Source organism: Canis aureus, chromosome 34, assembly GCF_053574225.1.
Source record: "Canis aureus isolate CA01 chromosome 34, VMU_Caureus_v.1.0, whole genome shotgun sequence".
Classification (NCBI taxonomy): Eukaryota; Metazoa; Chordata; class Mammalia; order Carnivora; family Canidae; genus Canis; species Canis aureus.
The window spans coordinates 6153747-6179445 of NC_135644.1; the positions used below are offsets into that span (position 1 = coordinate 6153747).

A 25699-nucleotide genomic window follows, 5' to 3' on the forward strand; every position below is an offset into this window, starting at 1 on the left:
GTAAGCTTGGCTCAGAAAGTAGAGAATTGCCAGTACCTGGCACTACTAACATCCTGAGAAAGGACAGCACCCCCCAAAACAGGTGCTTTAATCACAGCACCAATAGAACAATCTCAGATTTTCCCTTATAGAATTCTTTAAATAGCACTGAGAACACATTGTCCATAAATTTTAAAAATATTGATTGCTGCCATATGTAATGAGTTGCAGTACCTCTAAGAATAAAAACATGCAAAAGGTAATATCCTGTCAAAGACTTTGCACTCTAACAAAGAATTAACATATGCTGGAATAATCAATCCACTTCTTGACTACCATAACATCAGGATAGTTGTGTAGTTTGCTTGTACTTAGATTTTCAGTAGAAATGTATTCATATATGGATCAGTCAATAGCCTGCTGTGGTTAAAATATAATTGCTTTGGAGCAAATGGCACTTCACTGAGCTATGTCCTTGTATACCTTAATATAAATATATAAAATACACATAAAATATATTTATTAATCAAACCATACATTCATTTCCTTGATTATACTGAAAAAGATGGAGGTCACCTAAAGACTTACATAATAAAATTCTTTTACTACAGAAATTTGAGAAATCAAGGGAGAGAGCGAACTAATCTACTATATATGCAGGCAGGTTGAGTTCATAATCATACAGCACGCTAAGGCCACTGAAATCACTGGGTCTCCAGCTATCAATGGGGACAGGCATTCCCAGTCTGATGATTAAGCTACATATTTCTAGCTTTTATTGGAAACGTTGCTAGAAGGGTGAGAATCGTGTTACTCCACTTGTTATCCCACTTTACCACCCTTCTCTTCTCAGACATCAGTGAATATTTTGATGCAGACATTCCATCAAGATCACCTAAGAAATATCATCTATAAAAGCCTTAAGGGAAGTCTCACTCCACAGTAGCTGCTCCAACATTCCTAAAAACTGCTGCCAATTGTTAATTGAGTTTCCCTAAATCAAAGTACCCTCAAAAATATCCCTCGTTCTAAGAATTTGTACTAGAAATCACAAAGATCTAATAAAGTTGTAAATATAAATACAGCAAAGACAGAGATTCACTGTCATATAAACATATGGAGGAGAACACATCCATAGGGAAAAGTGATGTCTAATAGAAGAGAATTTCAATAGATAAAACACTGTAAGATGTAAAAAATTAAACATTTCCACTAGAAGAAAATTATGAAAAGGAATAATTTCACAGGTAGATGCAATCACACAATACAGGTAGTAGATTAATCATAAATGAAACCAATATGGAGGTTTCATACAAAGGTGTAAAACACAAAAAGTGTAAAATCGATTTTATCTACATAAATCAGTCAGGAATTCACAAAATAGAAGGATGTGAAATATAAATATATGTGAAATATAATATATAATATAACAATGTGGAGGAGGGAGTAAAAATGTAGTGTTTTTTAGAATGGGATCAAACTTAAGTGACCCTCAACTTAATACAGATTGCTATATACTTAGGATGTATATATATGATCCTTATAGTAACTGCAAATCCAAAACCTATAATAGATACACAAAAATAAAGAGAATGAAATCCAACACTAAAGAAGGCCATCAAACCACAGGGGGAGAGAGCAAGAGAAGAAAGGAGCAGAGAAGAGCTATAAAGACAACTATAAAACAAGCAATAAAATAGCAATAAATACATACCTACCAATAATTACTTTAAATGTAAATGCACTAAATGCTTCAATCAAAAGACATACGGTGACTTAATGGATTTTTTAAAATGTGACCTAACTACATGCTGTCTATGGGACTCACTTCAGACCTAAAGATACATACAAACTGAAAATGAAGGGATAAAAAACATACACATGCATAAAAGTGTGTGTGTGTGGGAGCTACAGCCACAATACTTCTATCAGAAAAATAGATTAAAACAAAGACTGTAGCAAGAGACAAAGGAGGACACTAAATAAAGTGGAAAAGCCAGTAAGAACATGTAATAATTTTATCTATGTACCCAACATGGAAGCACCAAAATACATAAAGCAATTATTAGCATATATAAAGGGAGAAACTGAGGGGAATACAATAATAATAGGGGACTTTAACATTCCCATTTATATCACTGGACAGATCATCCAAACAGAAAATCAACAAGGAAACAATGGCTTTCAATGGCACATTAGACCAGATGGACCTAACAGATATATACAGAACATTCCATCCAAAAACAGCAGAACGCAAATTCTTTCCAAGTGCACATGGAACATTCTCCAGGAGAGATCACATGTTAGGCCACTAAACAAGTCTCAGTAAATTTAATAAGACTGAAATCATATCATGCATCTTTTCTGACCACAGGATACAAAATTTGAAATCAGTTATAAGAAAACTGGAAAAAAACCATGAACACATGGAGGCTAAACAATATGGTACTAAATAATGAATGGCAAATCAAGAAGTCAAAGAGAAAAAATAAGATACGTAGAAACAAATGAAAATGAAAACACTACTGTCCAAAACCTTCAGGATGCAGCAAAAATAGTTCTAAGGGGCAAGTTTTATAGCAATACAGACATATCTCAAGAAACAAGAAAAAACTCAAGCAAACAACTCAACCTTACACCTACAGGAACTAGAAAAACAAGAACAAACAAAACCAGAAACTGGTAGGAGGAAGGAAATAGTGAAGATCAGAGCACAAACAAATGCAATAGAGACTAAATAATAGAAAAGACCAAGGAAACCAAGAGCCGATTCTTTGAAAAGGTCAACAAATTTGATAAATCTTTAGGCCAGGCTCATCAAGAAAAAACTAAGACCAAAATAAACAGTATCAGAAATGAAAAAAGGAGAAACAACTGACACCACAAAAATACAAAGGATTGTAAGAGTATATTATGAAAAAAATTATATACTGAGAAATTGGACAATCTAGAAGAAATGGATAAATTCCTAGAAACATGTAACTTTCCAACAATGAATCAGAAAGAAACACAAAATTTGAACAGATCAATTACTAGCAATGAAACTGAATCAGTAATCAAAGTACTGCCAACAAGCAAAAGTCCAGGACAAGATGACTTCACGGTAAAATCTACCCAACATTTAAAGAAAAATTAATACCTATCCTTCTCAAACTATTCCAAAAAATAGAAGAGGAAGGAAAACTTCCAAATTCCTTCTATGAGGCCAGCATTAACCTGATACCAAGACCAAATAAAGGCACCACAAAAAAAGAAAATTACAGGCCAATTTCCCCTGATTAACATAGATGCAAAAATATTCAACAAAGTATTAGCAAACCAACTTCAATAATATATTAAAAAAATCGTTTACCACAATCTAATGGGATTTATCCCATGGATATAATAAGGGTGGTTCAATATTCACAAGTTAATCAATGTGAAACCTCAAACAATAAGCTAAAGGCTAAAAACTATATGATGATCTCAACAGATGCAGAAAAACCATCTGACAAAATACAACATTCATTCATGATAAAAACTCCCAAAAATGTAGATTTACAGGGAATATACCTCAACATTATAAAGGCCATATATTAAAAAACCCAGGGGGTATCCCTGGGTGGTTCAGCACCTGCCTTTGGCCCAGGGCACGATCCTGGAGTCCCAGGATCGAGTCCCGCATAGGGCTCCCGGCATGGAGCCTGCTTCTCCCTCTGCCTGTGTCTCTGCCTCTCTCTATGTCTATCATAAATAAATAAATAAATAAATAAATAAATAAATAAATAAATAAATAAATAAATAAATAAAATATTAAAAAAAAAACCTCAGAGCTAACATTAGACCCAATGGTGGAAAATTGAAAGCTTTTCCTCTGAGATCAGGAACAAGACAACGGTCAGACAAAAAAATGAAAGGTATTGACATTGGTAAGGAAAAAGTAAAACTTTCACTATTTGCAGATGAAGTGATTCTGTGTATAGAAAGCTCTAAGGATTCTATCAAAAAAACTACTAGAATTGATAAATGTTTTCAGTAAGGTCACAGGATGCAAAATTAATATTCAGAAATCAGTTGCATTTCTATACACTAATAGTGACGTGGCAGTAAGGGCAATTAAGAAAACAGTTCCATTTACAGTTGCACGAAAGGAATAAAATACCTACGAATAAACTGAACCAAGGAAGTGAACGACCTGTCCTCTGAAAACTATAAAACATTGATGAAAGAAATTGAAGATGCCACAAATAAATGGAAAGATACTCCATGCTCACGGATTGGCGGAAACAATACAGTCACAATGTTCATACTTCCCAAAGCAATCTAGATTCAATGCCATCCCTATCAAAATACCCAAAAGCATTTTTCACAGAACTAAAACAAATAATCCTAAAATTTGTATGAAACCACAATAGACACCAAAGAGCCAAAGTAATCTTGAGAAAAAAGAAAGCTGGAGGTATCATAATCCCAGATTTCAAGGTATATTATGAAGCTACAGTAATCAAAACAGTGTGGTACCGGCACAAAAATAGACACATAGGTCAAAAAACAGAGAGCCTGGAAGTAAACCCACAGTTATATGGTCAATTAATCTTCGAAAAAGCAGGAAAGAATACCCAGTAGGGAAATGACAGTCTCTTCAACAGAGGGTACTGGGAAAACTGGACAGCGACATGCCAAAAAATGAAACTGGACCACTTTTTTGCACATTGCACAAAAATAAACCCAAAATGGATTAACCACCTACATGTGAGACCTGAAACCATAACACTAGAAGAAAACATAGGCAGTAATTTGATTGATACTAGCTGTAGCAACATTTTTCTAGACATGTCTCCTGCGGCAGCAGAAACAAAAGCAAAAATTGAAGCACGGGGACTACACCAAAATAAAAAGCTTCTGCATGGCAAAGGGAACCACTGACAAAACAAAAAGTCACCCTACTGAGAGAAGATGTTTGCAAAGGATATACCCCCGAAAGGGTGACTATCCAAAATATATTAAGAACTTACCACCAAAAAAAAAAAAAGGTCCTATTCAAAAATGGGCAGAGGACCTGAACAGACACCTCTCCAGAGACCACATACAGATGGCCAACAGACACAGGAAAAGGTGCTGAGCAGCACGCATCACCAGGGAAATGCAAATCAAAACCACAAGATCTGGGCGCCCGGGTGACTCGGTTGGTTAAGCATCTGCCTTAGGCTCAGGCCACCATGCTGGGGTCCTGGATTGAACCCCGAGTTGGGCTCCCCTGCTGAACAGGGAGCCTGCTTCTCCCTCTTGCTCTGCTGCTCCCCCTGCTTGTGGTCACTCCCTCTTTCTCTCTTTTGCTCTCTGTTGAATAAATCAACAAAATCTAAAAACCAAAAAAAAAACAAACAAACAAAAAAACAAAACAAAACAAAAACCAAAAAACCACAAGCGACAGATATGGCTAGAATCGGAATCGTACACTTGTGAGAATGGCTAGAATCAAAAAGATAAATAACAAGTATCGGTGAGGATATATGGGAAAAAGCAACCCTTATGGACCATAGGTTGGGAATGCAAAGTGGTGCAGCCCCTCTAGCAAACCATATGGAGCTTCCTCCAAAAATTAAAAATAGAGCTACCCTATGACCCAGGAATTCCATTACTGGGGTTTCTACCCAAAGAAAATGAAAACACTAATTCAAAAAAATATGCACCGCTATGTTTATTGCAGCTTTTGTCCACTTTTAGGCAAATATATCAAGATGTGGTGTACACACACACACGCGCGCGCGTGCATACACACACACAAATATTACTTGGTCACAAATAAGAATGAGATCTTGCCATTTGCAGCAACATGGATGGGCCCGGAGAGTATAATGTTAAATACCATAAGTCAGAGAAAGACAAATACAATTTCACTCATTTATAGAATTTAACAAAACAAACTAACAAAAGAAAAAAAAAAAACAGGCTCTTAAATACAGAGACCAGGGGGAGGGAAGTCGGGGGCACGCGTGCAACAGCCAAAGGGATCAAGAGTGCACTTAGGACCAGCAAGTAATTCATGGAGCTGATGAGTCACTATCTCGTATACCCGAAGCTAATGGGACACTGGAGCTTAACTACTCGGGAGCTGAAATTAAAAAAAGGGTACACGCGCCGGGTGGGCGCTGCCGCATCATCATGTTGGGCATCCAGACCTAACCTGACACCGTCCGTTAGTTAGGCTTCCCCAGTGGAAAGAATCAAAGGCGCCCTTCATCCCTTCCCTGGTGCCACGGTGCCCTGTACCCCGCCTTCCTGCCCTGTGCAGTCCCCGCGACCGTCTGGAATAGTATGAACTTTACAATCGTACCGGTTCAGCGCGCCCCAGGCGTCTCCCGCGGCCCTGGCACCACCCGGAGCCCCAGCACCTACCGACTCACCGGGGCAGAGGGCGACGTGGAGCCTCTGCGGGACGGGCACAGGCCGGTGCCCTCGGCGAGCAGGCCCGGGGCAGGGGCGGTGGCCGGGCTCCTTAATTCACAGGCACCGCCGGCCGCTGTCAGGAGCCCTGAGCAGGCCCCCTAACGCCCTGGTGGGCCTGGGGAGCATAATGTTAAATGCACAGGTTTTGCGAACGACAGAGGGACAGGGCAAGCCCCCTGCTCGTCTTTTCCACGGTCGTCTAGAAGCAGAGGCCTTTCGGTCCCTGTCCCCTTCCCCTGGGCTGCAGAAGCACAGCGGGCCTAAGGCGCCCGAAGGCCTCCGGCTACCACCCAGGGGTGGGGGGTGCCCTCGGTACCCTCCCACACCTTCCTAAATCACGACGAGAGCAGCTTCGAGTTTTAATAACGGTTCCCGTCACTTTTAAAAATATCCCTACCGTGTGCCAATCCCGGGGTGGGTAAGTGCTTTTGCGGGACGTTGACGGTACGGTCAAAAGCCGGCGGCTGTCACCCGCTGCCACCCAGAGATACCAGTAACGATTGCTACCAGGGTGCGTCGGCAACACACGAGCCTCTGCTAGATTGTCGTTCCCACTGCAAATTATTCTGATGAGAATGTACGATTCTGATGCACCCGTGCCTGTTAGGGCAATGCCAGGAAGCCTACAACTACACACATCGGGGGATTTCCTGTCATTTATAGAAATTCAACACAATATGCTTCTTGTTGAAGGTCTAGTGTTGGCCCGTTTACTCCCCTGAAACGGTCTCAATGTCAGTCTCCAAACTTGATTAACCTAAAGTAAAATCACAACTATAAAAAAATACTCTCTTTAATCCCTCCCACATAAATGATGGCTACATTAATATCAGTCTATACTTTTGGCTCTCCCCCATCTAATAGATTTATTCTAGTACAACCATAAAAACTGTTAAGGGAAATGAGAAAACAGCATAGGGGATTATTGCTCTTAGCATTTAATAGCATTCGAGTCTTGATGCTTGTTTGCATTCGCTTGGAGTAAGTATCTCAGGGAAAATTAAGTTCCAAGCTGAGGCTACCATTTGAAATCCTAGAAAGGGCTCCTGGGAATAGTTTGGCTTTTTTTGTGACAATAGATTTTCTGATGAAGTACACCATTCCCTAATGAAAAAAGACCTGGCACTGCTTCACATGATAAAATGTGACCAAGGCGAGGAATGTGATGATCAGTTTGGGAACGCGTGTTTTAATAAAAGGAACAGGAAATCGGCTGTGCTTTGGCAGGACATACCCCAGAACATCCTGAGAGCCATTGTCCCGGCCCACAGATGATCCCCACCACGCTGCAACTGTGCGCGTTCCCACTGACATCACTGACAATGCTGGCGTGGGGACAAAGGCCTCATCCAAACGCGGTCCTGTTGGACTCCGCTTCATTAGAGTCGCATCGGAAACCAATCCAGCTCCCCTGCTTGCTCTCCCACCCTACAAAAACCCTACACCAGGGGAATCGGAGGCTCAGCGGAGCTACTCGATACGTACATCTCCAGGGAAGTGGAGAAACAGGAATAAGAAAATAGCAGTTGTAGAAAGGAAAAGGCAAATCTTAAAAAAAAAAAAAAAAAAAAAAAAAGTGACTCAGTAAAACGTGATAAATGTGAAATAAAGAAGATGCAGAAAAAAGTGGAGTCTGATTTATCCAGGTTCACAGGACTGTGGAACCTTTTAGCTCTGGAACAATCAACAGGTCAGCGAGTCCAAGCGGGGATTACACTTGCTTTTAACCACATTTTACAGAAAGATACGAACGCAATAGGAACTTGACTGTAGTGGCAACGCTGAGGTTTACATACTCATTAATAAAAACCAGTTTACATTACCCGCATAAACGCCTGATGTGTTCTGCAGTTAGGCACTTTGCTCGACACTTTCATGCTGCCCGTAATCACATCAGATGTTCCATTAGAAGAAAAGTAAAATCTCGATGGCGAGTCTATCTTCCGGTTCACGTCCAGACTCATGTTATAAAGCAAAACTGCAAAATGTAGAGAGAATTGCAATTAATATAAATAATTACTCAAAAGCATTTATTATTATTTATTTATTTAATTTATTTTACTACTTCTTGAGTCAAAAGAGTCAAAATTATATCCAATACTGGAAATATCTTAAATTCTCTTTTTGAAGATGGCTTTTAAAAACTAACCTAAAATGTGGGAGAGGAAACAGTTTAAAAATGAAAATTGCAAAGATTGTTACAAAAAACATATACGTGTTTCTCTAGGTTTCTACTCGTAACTATTAACATCTTTAGTTATTTAATCTTCCTGCATATAAAGGTTTCAAAACTACAATACTAACAACTATTACTACTAATGAAAAATCTTAAGTTTCCGATTCCTTTGGAGTGCTTAGAACATGGCACTCACGTGTTACTTGCGATAATTCTGTCTTGTGTGGTTATGTAAATAATTTTGTATATGGTTAGGTTCATTTCTTTCTGTTTGTTTCTGACTTGAGAGGTTGCTGTTTATTATTCTTAAAAATGTAGTGTGAACAAGGGACTCAGAAGTTAAAGCTTTGTGAATAGTTTACGCAAAGAGGTCTCCTTTTCTAGCCCTAGACCATGATTAGTCTCCCCTGTTTTTTACTGGCTTCCAGTTTGACCTTCCAGTGTCAATTTGCAGAAAATATAGACATTCTCTCAATAGTCTGGCCATCTGGTAAGATTTACTTCAAATCATAAATCATCTGCTGAAGAAGATCCTCAATAAGCAAAAATATAAGGAAAATTAACAAGTAACCAAAAAAAATTCCAAGCCAGATATTATTACTAAGAAAATGAGAGCCTTTTTAAAAAATATATATATAAATCTAAAAGGGTTCTTTGTGGGGCACCTGGGTGGCTCAGGAGTTGAGTGTCTGCCTTTGGCTCAGGTCGTGACCCCGGGGTCCTGAGATCGAGTCCCACATCGGGCTTCTTGCGGGGAGCCTACTTCTCCCTCTGCTTGTGTCTCTGCCTGTCTCTGTGTCTCTCATGAATAAATAAAATGTTTTAAAAAATAACATATTGCTTCTTTGCAAAACAAGCTATCTCTAATAGTCTGTGGAGATATCACTCATTATATAGGAGCAACAATTCATAAGTGATATTTTAAAGAATTTATGTAATTCCTGAAGTGTTTGTTCATATTTTAGGAGTGACTGTCTCTCCTGGAAGGATTTTATCTACCTATTTCAAGGAAACCTAAGTATAAAATGTATATTACCTCTACAAATTTCAAATAAATCATTTAACCTTTCTTTTATTTAGGAAATAAATAGCAAAGTCCAAATCAGTTGGCTTCAAAATTATAATCACTGAGATTCAGTGCCTCAGAGGTCGAGCTGCAATTGAAATAGCTATCTACCATTCATCACTGTGAGTTCACACAAAAAGGTAAATTAAAAAAAAAAGGGTGAATAAAAATCCACTCGCAGTAAGTGGCAAAACATCTTGGTTTTATAAACATGCTTACCATGTGAATTATTTCTCCCAAGGACTCATTTTATGTGACCGTAGAGCTCGTTTTTGTAACACTGTTGTGATTATTTATGGGTTTCACATACTGGTTTTCCACCATTTTTTAAAATACCTGGTCACAATGGAATCGGTAGTAAAACAAGCACTGATTTTATGTAAAGGGAAATAGTTTTTATCTGTTTAACGTGTGTTTTTCAGATCATCCACCGGGGTGAGTGCCTTTCTGTGTTACTGGGGTCGTGTTTGGGAAGTGCCACTTCTCCGATCTGCAACCTTACAGTTTGCCACCCCGCCCCCCCAACGTCCTACTACTGTAGTTCTAGCCAGCAGTGCACTATTAAAAAATGAGTCTGAAAAATAAAAAATAATAAAATAAAATAAAACAAAACAAAACAAAATAAAATAAAAAACGAGTCTGATCTAAAGTAGGTACACCAGGCTCACTCTGTACCTCTCATTACAGGCCAATTCAGACTGAGACCTCTGTTAAGTATCCATGGCCTGATTCAGTGTATTTGCTACCCTTCACGACCTTTAGAGGACGGATGAGAGGTTGCAGAGTCCTGAATACGATCAACTCTTGGTAGGGTCTTGCATGGCTCATGAACTTGATAGATTATTAACGTCCAAGTAAGAAGCCCAGGTATGCTTCTCTCCTACCACTGGCTAGTTTCCTTAGTAGTTATTCTAATATTAGCTTAAGTGTAACATAATTAGGAACATAACCTGCTTGAAAAAAAAAAAAGGAATATTCACAGAGTCACATATATGTGATTTGAGATGAACCCCAGTTTTGCATGAGCCTTTTCAATGCTACTTTCCTCCAGAGCAGACAACGGAGAGCTACCTACATAAAGGGAGAAGGACCTGGCGCTCAGGAGCTGACAGTCACAGAAAATCCTTAAGAGATGTGTGCTATTTGTGGAAATTGGAATCAGGGTCTTGATTTGAGACAAGCATCTTCCGTTACTCAGAGGACAGAATAGAAAGGAAAGACTCTTCTTTTCTCAGGCCCTCCAACGTAAGCCAGATCCAGCTACACGAGGAGCCCAGTCCAACAGAGGAGAAGCTGTGGGGTAATGTTCTCTCTTACATAGTAAGCACAGCTTAGCTCCCCCTAACACAGCAAGGGATACTCTTGCTTTCCTTCATGTAGTAAGTTCTAGATACCTGTGGCCTCTAACGGTGCCGCACTCACTGGTTAGAATAGCAGGAGAACCCGAGAGATGAGGCAGTGGGGTGTATCTGCCTCTAAGGTGAAACACAGTGAGGGCCCAGAACGAGCAGAGGGAGAAGAACGAGTGGGGTACGCCAATCAGGGTCAATTCTGTAAGGGCACCCTTACCAATATAGCCTGGGACCTCTTTGCCCTTATATGAGAAACACAGTGTTAGATCCATACACACAGAAGGCAATCCATTTTCAACACAGTCAAAATTTGTTCTATTTACTGACTCAGGATGGTTTAAAGACGCTTCAACAATCACTACAGGTCTTGTCCTGAGAAAGAAACAAAATCAGCAGTATTAATTGCAGGATTATTGTACCTTAAGAAAAAAAAATTGCATTTGTTTGGTCAGTTGCCCTTGTCCAAGTAACTTCATGAACTTGCTTGACTGACACTATGTGCATTCTCAATTACATTTCTGTGCATGAATCAAGAGACGTTTTTATTTAAATCCCTAAAAATATTGACTTTGCCTGATGATTTAATTGTAATAGCCATGTAGGGTGGAATGAGTATCCTAAAGTTCAATAACATTTTAGAATACCAAACAACAACAAAAGCACACTATGAGGTCACCACCATTGTGGATTTTAAAAATTACCTCCTATCATTCACAACCAAGCCCGATTGTCATCACTCAGTGAAATGCACCAACCTTACCTTAGCAACACAGCAGAATCGGAACGAAAAGCGCCAACTGCCACATCTGGAGGATGAAAAACAACAGATTAATGAACATCATTAGTCAGAGCGAATTACTTTTCAGCCATAAATACTTAACTAGGTAACACCTTTTGACTATATCAAAACACTATTTACAGAAAATTAATTGGAAAAGATATACTTACATCGTAGGATTCATTCCACATTTGTCTGAGTCTATTCATCTAGAATAACATTCATCCTTTCACAATATAAACAAACTTTACGATAAAAATAGGACATAAAGATAAGCTTACGGAAAAAACATTTTTAAACCACAAACATTCACCCAGGAATCTCCTCTCAAAAAAGTCTTTCTTTTTGGCATCTTACGTTGGATTTATTTTCATGTGTGCTTTTCATTTTTTCAAGAACAAAGGATAAAAAGTAACTAACACTGTAAAGCTAAGGAATTATTTGATCATTTCTGACCTCATCCTTGAATTCAAAAGAGCTTCAAAACGAAGGAAATAAGTTATCAGTAAATTAGAACTTTTCCATACCAGTTTTATGTATTTTGCAATGAGGTAACATCCACAATAGAATTCACTTCAATTTATGAAATAGGACTTTATACTCACCTACATATCCATTATTATCTGCATCAATTTGTCCAGATATAGACTGTCCAAACATACTTAGTGATTTGCTGATTTGAAATCCTTCAATTCTCTGAAAAATAGGTACATTGAATGGGAAGCAGTTTTGAGCACTGAATATCTCAGAGAAACAATGGTTTAGTTAAATAACGAGCCTCACAACAGCCTGGCACATTTCCTAACAAAAAGCACTTAAGCCAGATACTTGCATCTAAGAGAAACCAAAGTTTCTAGCTTGAATTGGGCAAGTGACTAGAAAAAAAAAAAAAAATCCTCAGTTTGTAACTAGAAAAAAAAAAAATCATGAAGAGAAAACTATATAGCACAGATCTTAAACTGTCCTGACTCCCCTCTCCCCAGGCTCTGGATTTATTTCCTGGGTGAACACGAATAACCAGACAAGGAATTTGGAAAACAAGCCACATGTCGTCACTTAGTGGAGCCTACTACTCAGGCTCAGGATGAAAGGCACCCTCCTGAGCCACGTTGCTTCCTAGCATGTGACAACTGAAGTCAGACATGTGTTTCCCATTGCCCAGGTCTGATTTCACATCCAGATGCTGATTTACATGCGTCAGGCTGCCATCCATGCTAAGAAAAGGAGTTTTTCCTACACAAGTATAGATTTTTCACGTTAAATATGGAGAGCCATTCGCCTATTTTGCTCAATCAAAAATAACAGTATTAGCAAATATTTCCATAAAAGTCATCTTTGGAAAGACTTTTCTTCTCTGCAGGTGTGTGGAGTATTTTCCAGGCACTGAAAGGCCCCGATTTGTCAAAAGGCCCAAGTCAAGTCAGAGTCAGATCAGGGAACTTTATTAAAAGCTGAAAGGAGCAGAGGATGGTGGGCTTGCTCTCCACCCCCCTCCCCGGGCAAACCCCCCAAAATACGGGGCTTAAGGCACAAGGCAAGACACAGTTAATCAAAGCCACATGAGCTTATTTGGAGCAAGTACAGATACTATCTCAGAACATAAGTTTGTGGAAAGCAAAGAAAATCTTTAGTAGGTTATGAGCAAATGAGAATGGATGTCAACGAAAACTCAGTTACAGGGCCAAAAAAAAAAAAAAAGAAAAAAGAAAAAAGAAAAAAAAAAGGATTTCAGATTCTTAATGATCTTTAAAACAAGACCACCTACTGTTATTATAAGAAAAGGGTGAAAAAGAATATATTAGGTACTTGAAGGAGCCAATTAAGAAAAACAAGTCGACGTCAAACTGGACGTTTCAGGGACCGTTTATCACCAATGCTGCTTTTGCAAACAGAACAGCTTCTACCTGTGAGAATGCCGTGGAGATCCCGTCTGCTCGGCCGTTGTAAATATAAACGGCACCGCGCAAGTCGTCTTCTTGTGGAGCTCCAACCGCCACATCTACGCCAGGATTTCAAGGGCAGAAAATCAGTGCTTTGTAGAAGGAAGGCAGCTCTGAAAACTAAGTTTCATGCCACTTTGTTCACTTCAGAAGAAAAAGCTCCTTACCAAGAAACAAATGCTTCACTCACTACACAAGAAAAAAATTATATATATATATATATAATATATATGTGATATGTAATACATAACATATATGTGATATATAATATATATGTCATATGTGATATATTATAAATATATGTGATATATGATATATGGTATATATGTGATATATAATGTATATGTGATATATAATGTATAATATATACGTGATATATATGATATACAACACATGTGATATATATTATGTATCATATATGTTATATGTCACATATTATGTATCACATATGTGATAATGTATAATATATACAATGTATGTGATATATAAAATGTAGAATATATATGTGATATATAGGTGATATACATATATATCTATATCTGTCTCACAAAATGCACTCATCACCATAACAGCGTACAGGACGGTGCAGGGGGTCGGGCCTGGGGGCAGCGGAGTGAGGGGTCCGGGAGGCGCTCGGGCCCCTGCCCCAGCCCGAAGCCTGACTCATCTCTTAACCTCCCCGGGCCCCGTCTACACCGTGCGATCGCGAGCCAAACCCAGCCGCGGCCCAGGGCACAGCTGGGTCAAGGGTCCCGAGCACCCCCCAGCACATAACTCATCGTCCCTGGACGTCAGGAGCATAAGAAACTTCATGTTGAGCTCCGGGTTTTAACTTGATTCGCAAAAACGGGTTCTAAATTCCTGCTCCAGGGAAAGCGACAGCCTCTGCCCAGGAGAGCCGGGCACGCACGCGGCCCTACCTGCCCCCGGGGCTTCGGAAAGGGATTTTGGTCTGTAAAGTGAGGACTGCGTCACTTTTAGGACTTGGGATTCACATCAGGTTATGGTGCCAGGAGGAAAAAGAAATAAAGAGTTGGTCAACTGCCGTAAGCAAGAGAAAACTATGAAAGACAGTGTGGCTCAAGGGCCATAAATATAACACACGGGCGAAAAAGAATATTCTACGGTTGCAAGAGCACTTCGTTGAGTCACAAGGGGTTACTTGAGCATTCGGGGTATACTCCTATATTTTGGGTACATTCATAGGTTTATTTACATGTAATGTTTTCTTATTACTTCAGTAGAAACTTAAATACACAGTTTGCTTTCATGATAGTCAATATTCAGTGGTTTATCAGATCTAAAACTTTTTAAACAACCACAGCGGTTAATTTCTGACTGCGATTTCAAGGAGAATAAAAACCTCTTTGATATATAATTCTATGCCAAATGCCGTGCAATTGGAAAAAATTTTTTTTTTTTTAAGTAGGCTCCATGTCCCATTTGGGGCTCAATCTTACAACCCTGAGATCAAGAGTCACCTGCCCTACTAACTGAGCCAAATCCTCTAAATTCTGTACAATTTCTAATGTCCTCAAAAGGTAAATGATAGGCACACCTTATGTTCATTGTTTAGACATAGTAAGGCTGCTCTCTTTTGACTTGTGCAAATTATTTAAAATTCTCACACAATCATACCCATTCATTGATTCTGTGGACAACTACTGAACATCTACTGTATTCTGGGGCATTTTCCAGGAGCTGGTCATACAGGGTGGTACCATGAAGAGGAACTCTAGTAGGAAGAAGAGAGGTAAACCAGAATAAAAACACCACATATGAGCCGGTGGTGGAAATTAGGGAAGACTTCACCTAGAAGGGGAAGCCCAGGCTGAGATTCAATATATACAGGCCACGGCCAGAAGAGGATGGTGCAGTGTAGACAGAGGTGACAGCCTGTGTAATGGCAGGGGACAGAGGGGCAACATGGCCCATGTAAACAGTGGCAGTTGGCTTGAAACACCTGGAGCCATATATGGGCAGAACTAAACACTCACAGGAACATCAGAGGAAGGAGCGGGAAGGGAGAGAGAGCAGGGAAGAGGACGAGGGAGGTAAGGGCAGGAATGGGGGGAGAAGTATCCTGTGGCCACAGAAGACAAGGCCAGTCATGGATGCCATTTGTCAGGGCTGCTCTATACTTCAACCACTGAGGCTGCACCCTTGATAACTAGAATTCTGTGTCTTGATCATTGACAGGATGTAAAGGAAACAAGTCTGGGCTAGGAAGTTGCTGATATGTGGAAATTCTCGAGATAACATGTACTAGCAGTAGTGATGCCGGGCAAATCTCTTTGAAATAATACAAAGGGGCCTTTTCAAATGAAATAGAAAAAGGCCCAGATGTCATTCCAAGCAGAAAATGAGGAGGTGATAGTCTCCTCCTATCTTATATACAGATCTCAACTCCGACTTGCTAGGATTCCATTTGGATCTCCTCATACGATATCCTAAAATTTTAGCAATCATAATTATAAGGAAAATACTTATTGTTTTTTTTTTTAATGCCTGTGCAGGTCAATTTGGGGTACAACATACTGAACACACACTGACGTACTGACAATTTTTTTTCTACTTTCCATCTGAACATTTTATTTCATTGTAAATCACAGCCATCATTGGTATAATCACAATATTTTAACATCAGCTAGCACATGACGTTTGTTACAACGCACGCACCATGCGAGGGGCTTTACACATACTAACTCACGTAACTCTTTACTCCTTCAAATAAGTACTTGTTGATCCTATCTTTAATGAGGAAACTGAGGCACATAGTGTCACCTGCTCACGGTCACAGCTAGGATGTGAAGAAGCTGAGCTATAAACCCTGCCTGCAGTCTGGCTGCAGAAGCTGTGCTCACCCATCACCATGCTTTACAGAACTGCTAACACTACGGGCTATATCCAGTGTTTTCCTCTCCTGGAAACTTTTCGTGCTCTGTGTCAAAGAACTGCTCAATTAACAAGTTGAGAATATATCTACATATATTTTAGGAGCACATAAAATAATAATACAGCTTCTATTTTACAATTATAGCACTTTGTCATGGCTCTGCTCAAAAAAAAAAAAAAAATCAAACATCCAGTCTTAAAGTCATGTAAAAGTGTCAAGGAGAAAGGACACCTGGGTGGCTCAGTCGGTTGGGCGTCTCCCTTCTGCTCAGGTCATGATCCTGGTCCTGGGATCAAGCCCCGCGTCAGACTCCCTGCTCATTGAGGGGTCCATGTCTCCCTCTGCCCCTCCCCAGCTCAGGCTCTCTAGAGCACATGCTCTCTCAAATAAAATCTTAAACAAAAAAACAAAACAAAAAAAAAAAGGCTCAAGGTGAAAAATCCTAACCCCTAAGTCAGTGTTTTTTGTCAAATCTATTTTATGGATGAAATCTAGAAAGCTGCCCGCCAGCCATGTAGGTCTATTCATGTACCCGTTCTCTAACTTCCTCATATTCTGGATGAGATTTTCACGCTAGACTCTTACCAAATTGGTCATCTCCTTAGGAAAGGCCTTGTTTTGCTTTTCTAAGTACACAGGAAACAACTCAGTTTTTTTTTTTATTTAAAAAAAAGGACAGGATATGATGAATGCAAAAATAACTTAAGTCTGCTATGGAAGGCACCACAAAAGTGTGCATAGTTAAGAGGACATTACATCTGACTTGCATCTATGACAGGAGGTGGAAGGAAAAAGAACAGGTGAGATTTTATTTTTTCAAAGATTTTATTTATTTATTCATGAGAGACACACACAGAGAGACAGAGACACAGGCAGAGGGAGAAGCAGGCTCCCTGGTGAATAAGGAGTCCGATGTGGGACTTGATCCCAGGAATCCGGGATCAGAACCCAAGCCAAAGGCAGATGCTCAACCACTGAGCCACCCAGGTGACCCTTTCATCCTTTTTCTATACAATCCCACACAGGACTTCCATGGACACAAAGTAACTTCATCCATCCCCCCCAGGAAAATTAAATATGGAAGTTGGATAAAGGACTAGGGAAACACAAAGAAAAATTAAACCCAGGTGCCTGGCTTTCTCACCCAGGCAGACATGGTAGGAAGGGCTTCAGTGGAGTACTGAGCCTGCTCCCAAATCAGCAGGGTCTTGGTTAATATCTAAGTGTACAAAATCTTTACTACTGGCCAAATAAAAATGCTATTCAGCCATAAAAAAGAAGATATCCTGCCATTTGTGGCAACATGTATTTTCTTGGAGGGCATTTTACTCTGTGAAGTCAGAAAAAGACCAACACTGTATGTTAGATGTGGAATCTAAAAAAAACTCTAGGGACATCTGGGTGGCTCAGTTGGTTACACATCTGTTTTCGGCTCAGGTCATGATCCCAGGGTCCTGGGATCGAGCCCCATGTTGGGGGTCTCTGCTCAGTGGGGAGCCTGCTTCTCCCTCTCCCTCTGCTGCACACCCTGCTTGTGCTTTCTCTCCCTGTTAGAGAAATAAATAAATGAAATCTTAAAAAGAAATTTTAAAAATCTAAATTCAGAGAAACAGTTCAGATCGGTTGGCTACCAGAGGCAAGGGATAGGAGGATTCGGTGAAAAGCTCAAAGGTACAAATTTCCAGTTCCAAGACAACCTTCTGGAGAAGCCATGTACAGCATGATGACTGTACATTTACAGTTACAGACATCGCCTTGTTTAGGTCAAAACTGTCAAGAGTACATCTTAAGTTATCACAAGAAAAAAAGGATTATAACAATGTGAGGGAACATATTAACTAAACTCCCAGAGGTAAATCATTTTGTACTATAAAAATATGCAAATGTGTATTTTTTTGGAAAAAAAATAGAACTGAGACATAGAAAAAGATACGCAAACATGTACTGAAGTAAACCAGTATTCATGTAGCCACTAAATGTAAAAGCGTAGTGAATTATAAATGAAATTTATAAACAGCACAAAATACGCTAATTACGTTGAAGATGCTGAACTATTAGAAACAATGGGTTGAACGACCATCTTCTGGACACAAAGGCATTACCTTTAGGAGTAGAGAGCTGAAGACTCCAGGATGCAAATGCTGCCCGAAGCCTAGGTCCTCACTGCAGTCCACAAAGCCTGCCTGGTGCCCTCAGGGGCTCCCCCATCGTTCCTCCCAAGTCTCCCAGAACACTCTCTCACGCACCACTGGGAAACTGCCTGGGCCTCTCCCAGCTACTGGAGTGACTGATCATAAAAACTGACATTTTGACCACTCTGATTTTAAGAATTAATTCAGAGTTGTCATTGACATTTTGACTCCGCCCCCCCCTTGACACACAATCATTTCTCATGTGCATGTATATAAGCATTATTTTAGTACACTCAAAACACTGATTTTCCTCAAATGTGTCAATTAAAACGAGATATATAAGCAATCCTAACGAAGTATTTTACTAAATGATCATTTATTTGAGAAGGAGGGCGGGGGGACAAGCAGATTCCATGCTGAGTAATGGAGCTTGACCCAGGGCTTGATCTTAGGACTCTGAGATCATGACCTGATCCAAAAGCAAGAGTTTCACCAACTGAACCACCCAGGTGCCCCTAAATGATTTTCTTTCTAAAATAAAGAATTGCATCATCTCATAATATACGTGAAATGTCAAGGCGCATAAACATGGCTTTATCAACATATATTAGGTAGGATCTTTAAATTCACCACTTGAGGTTTTCCTCTTGCATGTCTTAGTTTTATACTCCATTTCACTGTAAAATTATAGAACACGGTGCCATCATTTCCTTTGTTTGCATGTATTATGGCATACGCTCTGTACCTGGCCTGGTACACCTGACACAAAGTAAGTGCCCAGTGAATAACAGAATTGCTGACTCTTGGGAAGTATAACATCATAATAAAACCATATCGACGTTTTAATGTAAAACGTTGTGTCATAATAACCATAAAAATATATACACTTCTTTCATTTTCAAAATAGAAAAACTCTAGAAACAGTAATATCTGTACACCAAACTACACTCTTACATTTGAGAGTTTGTAACTCAATGTGATATATATTCTATAAATATTCAAAATATATATTTAATAACCTACTAACTTCCTTCTCAGAGACTAAGACCTTTTATGCATTTAAAGTAGAATGAAGCCTTTAGGCATAAGAAATCAAACAAGTGAAAACTTCTACTACTCCCTCACTTATTTCTAGTATCCAAGTTTAAGTTTTGACCTAATATTATCATGGCCAAGGACCATGCCAAGAGGAACAACAATTCTGAGCCCTGAAAGAATCAAATACCTACTTGCTGAACTCTAGAAATTACACACACTCCTCTCAAACCCATTCATCATTCTATGCACAATTTTACCAGAGGTAGTTACCCCTCGGCATTAGATTAAAAAAAAAATTAATTTTAAGAGGGAAGGCTGGTGCACACAGGTATTTCAACAGCAGGGCCGTTGCGCGACAGGCACAGTAATGACACTGCTGTCTATTCCGTCATGGAGAGGCTATCCTATCAATTGTTAAGTAGCCACCATTGCTGGGTCTGCCAGTTGCCCCCTCAGGCACTATGTAGGCTCTCTCCCACAATTCCCCAAATCATCCCACAACGTAGCAGCTGAACAATGAATGCCTAGCACAACGGGCTTCTTACAGAACCCTCTCCAGCCCTGCAGCCAGCCTCGTTTGGGTCTCGTCCGTGTCTTTACTATATGTGTAGTCAAATAGCATATAGTCTAAGGAGTCTGATCAATTAAGCATCAATAAAGGACAAGGGAGAGAAGTCAGATGTAACATGATAAAAAGAAAATAAACTTAGTGCAACATTCTGGCTCCATTTGCTATAAAAAGGCAAATGACCTAAAACTCTAATCATGCTCTCTTCAGTGTATCTTTTTCAAAACAGAAATTAAGTACTGAATTAGATATTTTTAATTACCTTCAAAGCCATCATTATCAATGTCACCAAGATTAACTATAGATTCCCCAAATCTTGCAGCGTATTTGTCACTTCCAATGAGCTCGGTTTCCATTTCATTCATTACTGCTCCCTAGACAAAAAAAGGGGGAGAAAAGGCATCGTCATAACACTCCCTGACACCGTCACGCATGATTTACCGTTGTAATTGGATATGGATTTTTTTCTAATGCTTCCAACAAGTTGGACAAACTACAGGCTGAGCTTTAGTACACACATCTCAGTTCAATTCAATAAATATTTATCAAGTATGTCAACACATATAATAGTATGATTAGAGCTCAGAGGACATAAAAGTTGTCAAACTCATGATCCCTAGCTTTGAAAATCCAATAAATCATTTTGATAATTCAATTTAGCAAATATTTATTGAGTTCCTACTCCAGGCAATGCACTATGCAGAGTGAACAGGCAAAAGAGGACAAGGCGGTGTGTGTCTAAGACATGCTCCCCTACCTGAAGAAGCCCAGTTACAGGGAAGGTTTAGCACAAACATGTGAATCACTCGGAAGTACAAACTGCTTTGTATTGTCAAGAAGCAAGGACAGCACATCTAATTGTGAAAGCAGGGGGAGATTTCATAAGAGATTATATTCAAAGTGGCTATTGCATGGTGGACATGATCTTGATAAACAGTATTATCAGCAAAACAAATTCCAAAGAATCTGACTACTACAAATGGCACATATAATGAAGGAGACCAAAGGAAAATCAGACTGAGGTGTTATGGTGTGGGATTTTGAATACGGAGGGAAATTTACTCTCAATCTAGGGAATGGAAAGTCACTGAAGGTTTCCGAGTTGAGCAGTTGGCACAGCTGAAGCTGGCCTTCAGAACCTTAGCAATGAAACTGTAGCAATGAAACATGAATTTGTCAACTGCTATCTCTTAGGTTGGAAGAGGAGTTATAACAATAAGACATTCAACAATGTTCCAATAGTGAGTCCTTATAAGAACTAGTAGACCTCTTTCCAAACTCTGATCATGTCACTCCTTTGTAGTAAGAAAAAAAAAAAAAGCTATGCATTATTCATCATAGAAACTTTACTCTTCTTAAACAAGTCTATTCATCATTCCCTTAACCACACACGAGTTCTTCTCCTTGCGATTGTGAAACACCCTTCACCTGTTATTTTCCAACTAAAAAACTCCTAAACTTGTCTTGTTCAAATACTACTTCCTCTGTGAATCCTTGACCAAAGTGAATGGTTTCTTCTGCTTTGTACATATTACTAATGTGCTATTTGTCACGTTTTATTCGATTCTTTACTCTCATAGTTGTATCTTTTCTAGACCTGAGGGCCTAGGGGTCGGTCTAAGAGAATTCTTGCCTATTTTCATAGTTCTTATTCCATTTCAGATATTCACTAAATGTCTTTTTTTTTAAATGAGTAATTTCTACAGACAGAATCATTGGCACCATAACCATTAAATGATTTTCATCAAGAAATAAGGGATAAAAGAACCTGGCTCCAAAGGAAATGTCTAACATAAGGAGAAAGGGCTCCAGGAAAGATGAGAAGGTGCAGACCTAAAACAACGGAATGGCACTGGAGTTCCAAGGAGAGAGTTTCAAGAAGAGGTGATCACTCTTCAAGTATTCTCCAGTCAGAAAATGGTGACCAAGAGTTCTTTGGGGACTTCTGAGAGTTATTTTAGTACAAGATCCATTCAAGTACCATCCTTTCTTGAGTTCATTCAAAAACAATTACCAAGCACCTATTTCTCCAGTACGTTTTCAAACCTTAAAGAGACAGCAGTAAACAAGACTGAAGATTCCTCTCTACACGGTATCTATACTCCAGTAGAAGAGACAACACTGAACTGAATGAATCAATTTATAAATATAATGCGACATAGTAGTGCCATTTTAGAGAGTTAAACAGGTGATTCTTTCTTTGTTCCCTTCTAACTTCCTATGTCAGAGGTGTTAAAAGCCGAAATCAAATATGAAATTATCCCATGTTCAGCAGTGGTGCTTCAGGGGAGACATGAGGGAAGCACAAGATGGTAGCCCAATGGGTGGGACTCCTTCCTTGCCCCTTCAGTGAAAGGAATGTTCTTTTACCTTTCCTATTAGGATTGCTTAGGATATCAATGAGGGAAAAAAAAGATTACATATTGCCCTACTTTAGGTGTATATGATACTTTTTAAAGTGTTTCCATAAAGTTTAGTTATAAAGAGAAGAAAAAGTAGGCAGAATGAGGATGTAGCTAGTACAAGAAGGCCATTTATGGATAGGGAAATGTGAAATACCTATGAAAAAAAGTAATGCCTGATATCGCTATTAAGGAGATATGAATGCTCACTTTGTAGAGGATACGCCTTTATTATTAAAGTTTAAACACAGTCTATGGAAATCCCAGTTTATAAGTGACTTTGTTGCTCTATATTTGGGACTTCAAAAATCCCTTAGCTTCATAAGATAGTATTTTCTCTTTTGAATCATACAGTGTTGAGGCCAATGCTTAATATAGGAACTTATTAAATGCTCTAATACCATTAAGATTACAAATACCTTCTTGAAACAGATTATACATTGTTGAATCCTGACTAAAAATGCTGTACCTTAAGAGATGACCCAATTTTCTCACAAATCTCTTCTTGCTCTTAAATCAAAGGAACAGACCAGGAAGACCCCATTAAAGCCCTATCAATTGTTTTGATTTAATGCCAAGAAGATAGACTGGCAAGATAAGGCCAGCAGAACTCTTTAAACTGAATTGTGAAGTGGTCAGTCTCTACTCTACAATATCCCCCATAATGTGAAACTCAACCAGACCAATAATTACCTATTTCTACAACTACTATGTCCACTTTGGAATAAACTATGCCCATTTTATACTCTTATCGGGAACACCATCTACAAAAATTGTGCCAATAAACATTTTGTCAAAACACATCTTGTTTCCTGTTTTCAAATCAATACATTAAAAAACATTTCATGCTTTATCTTCTACATCTGGTAATATTTGTAATCAAAGACATTCACAACAGAACCAATAATAAAACCACATTTTGAGGGGTATAGAAAAATCATTTTTTCAAATTAGATTTGCATCCTAATAACAATTTCAACTGCCTGAAGGACAAGATGGGAGCAGACAAGAAACCAGAACAATTGATCTCCTACTTCTGGAATATCAATATGGGACCGCTTCCCATCCATCAGCATGTTCCATTTTTAGAGCAGTAGTTCAATACCAGAGTTTTTTACTTTCATCAGTATAATAGGCCAAAGAATCGATGGTCTCAGAACTCTGGCATAAGAACAGCTTCAGTTTCTATCACAGTCCCATAAACAGCCTCCAGGTGGTCAGCGATTAGACTTACCGAGCCAGAGTTGATGTACACGAACACTCTGCCTTCCTCCCTGATGGTGCTCTGCATGGGAGCTCCCACAAGTAGGTCTGAGAAGCCATCTGCATTGAGGTCCACAGCACAAACAGAAGCTCCAAAGTAAGAGCCAAGCTGCCCCAAAACAAAACCAGAACCAGTCATCAAGGAAAAAAAGCAGGGTTATTCACGAAAACCCTCAGTGAGACCACAGGTGGAGACATTACCTTCTTTCCTTTCATTTCATGTAAGATACTTAGTTCTTTTGCCTCGATGCTGAATATGTATGCCTGCAATTAGGAAAGGAAGTAGACAAACTCAGGCTGCTATCACATGAAAAAATCTTCAGGGGATCAAAACATCAATTTTTGTGACTTGTAACTGCTCAAACGGATTTTTGAAAATCCTGTTCAGAGTAACTCAAAAGGTTTAGGGGAACCACATTCACAATAACATGACTTCCTTGCCAAACTGTCTCCTCAGAAACGCTGGTATGGATCCCGTAAGGCACAGAAAGCATCATTTGTCTCACTTTTCAAAGACAGCCTCAGGAAAGTATAGTAATGTCCACACAGCAATATAACAAAAACCAGAGACATCTTATTCGTTCTGGTTTTACCCCAAAACATGCAGCTGTCTCAACAGCGCATCATCTGTAAACTTGTTAACCAGTAAATACATTCCCCGGACATCTTGAGACAATTTTATTTCAAAAACAACTTACTCAAAGAAAGAAAAGCCTCATCTGACTTACAGAATTTTTCCTTAAAGCTTTTCTAATAAATTTTATCTAAAAGCCATGTAACTTTCACCACAAAATGCAGTGCACCGCTCATCATTTCTAGCCATCATTTCTTACAATTTTTTGCAATTCCTCCTTTAGTATCTCATTCTCTCATGCAATCTTTTTGAAACTTGGTGAAGAAATAAAATGTAAAAATGTATTTCTTACTTTACCAATCTGTTCATGTTGAGGGGCTCCTCCAACTACTTCAGTAGTATGTGGACTCCGAAAATGACCAGCTCCAACTGAGTACCCTTCAAACAAAGTAGGAGAAGCATCATTTGCAATGGGTAAAATATATCACCATAAATCCAGTCCTAGAATTAAATGAGACTGAATTCCAAAGGATGACACTAAACAGTTTTAAGAATATTAAGCATGGCAATATTCAAAATTGGTCACTTATTATACGCTTTAACTACGAGTACGTGTTATGAAACTAGGCACATGGCTGACATTTCTAAATCCTAGAAACCAAAGATAGCACTTTTACATTTGGTTAGTCTCTAGGAACTACCAGGACATGCTAGCTTCTAGGATTACAACCAAAACATTTTAGGTATCTAAAATAGAACATTTTCAAGTAAAAGAATTTTCTAAACTTCAGCTTTTTCACCATGAAATCTTCCTATTGTGATAGAACGCTATGATGACACAAAAGGTAAAATATTTTATTACATGACAAAAGGCATAATACTAAGTTACATTTTTAAGATTTGAGAGAGAGAACATGCACAGGAGACAGGCGGCAGAGACGGAGAGCAATGCTCTTGCAGACTCCCTGCTGAGCATGGAGCCCAGTGTGGGGCTTGATCCCAGGACCCTTGAGATCATGACCTGAGCCAAAACCAAGAGTTGGATGCTTAATCAGTTTGAGCCACCCAGGTACCCCCTAAGTTACATCTCCTGTAACACTTCAAGT

The 25699-nt window shown here is 39.1% G+C and overlaps 1 protein-coding gene across 2 annotated transcripts in view; it reads right to left on the minus strand.

The window, feature by feature from the left end:
- Window positions 1–25699, minus strand: part of ITGA4 (integrin subunit alpha 4) — a 79334-nt gene that overhangs the window by 31989 nt on the left and 21646 nt on the right. For both annotated transcript variants that reach the window (XM_077883278.1, XM_077883279.1), the window contains exons 7-15: window positions 24946–25031; window positions 24221–24283; window positions 23991–24128; window positions 20617–20728; window positions 13685–13779; window positions 12386–12476; window positions 11763–11808; window positions 11220–11374; window positions 8232–8386 (exon numbers count right to left, since the gene is read on the minus strand). In XM_077883278.1, the coding sequence (XP_077739404.1) occupies window positions 8232–8386; window positions 11220–11374; window positions 11763–11808; window positions 12386–12476; window positions 13685–13779; window positions 20617–20728; window positions 23991–24128; window positions 24221–24283; window positions 24946–25031 (941 nt within the window). The remainder of the gene's footprint in view (window positions 1–8231; window positions 8387–11219; window positions 11375–11762; window positions 11809–12385; window positions 12477–13684; window positions 13780–20616; window positions 20729–23990; window positions 24129–24220; window positions 24284–24945; window positions 25032–25699) is intronic.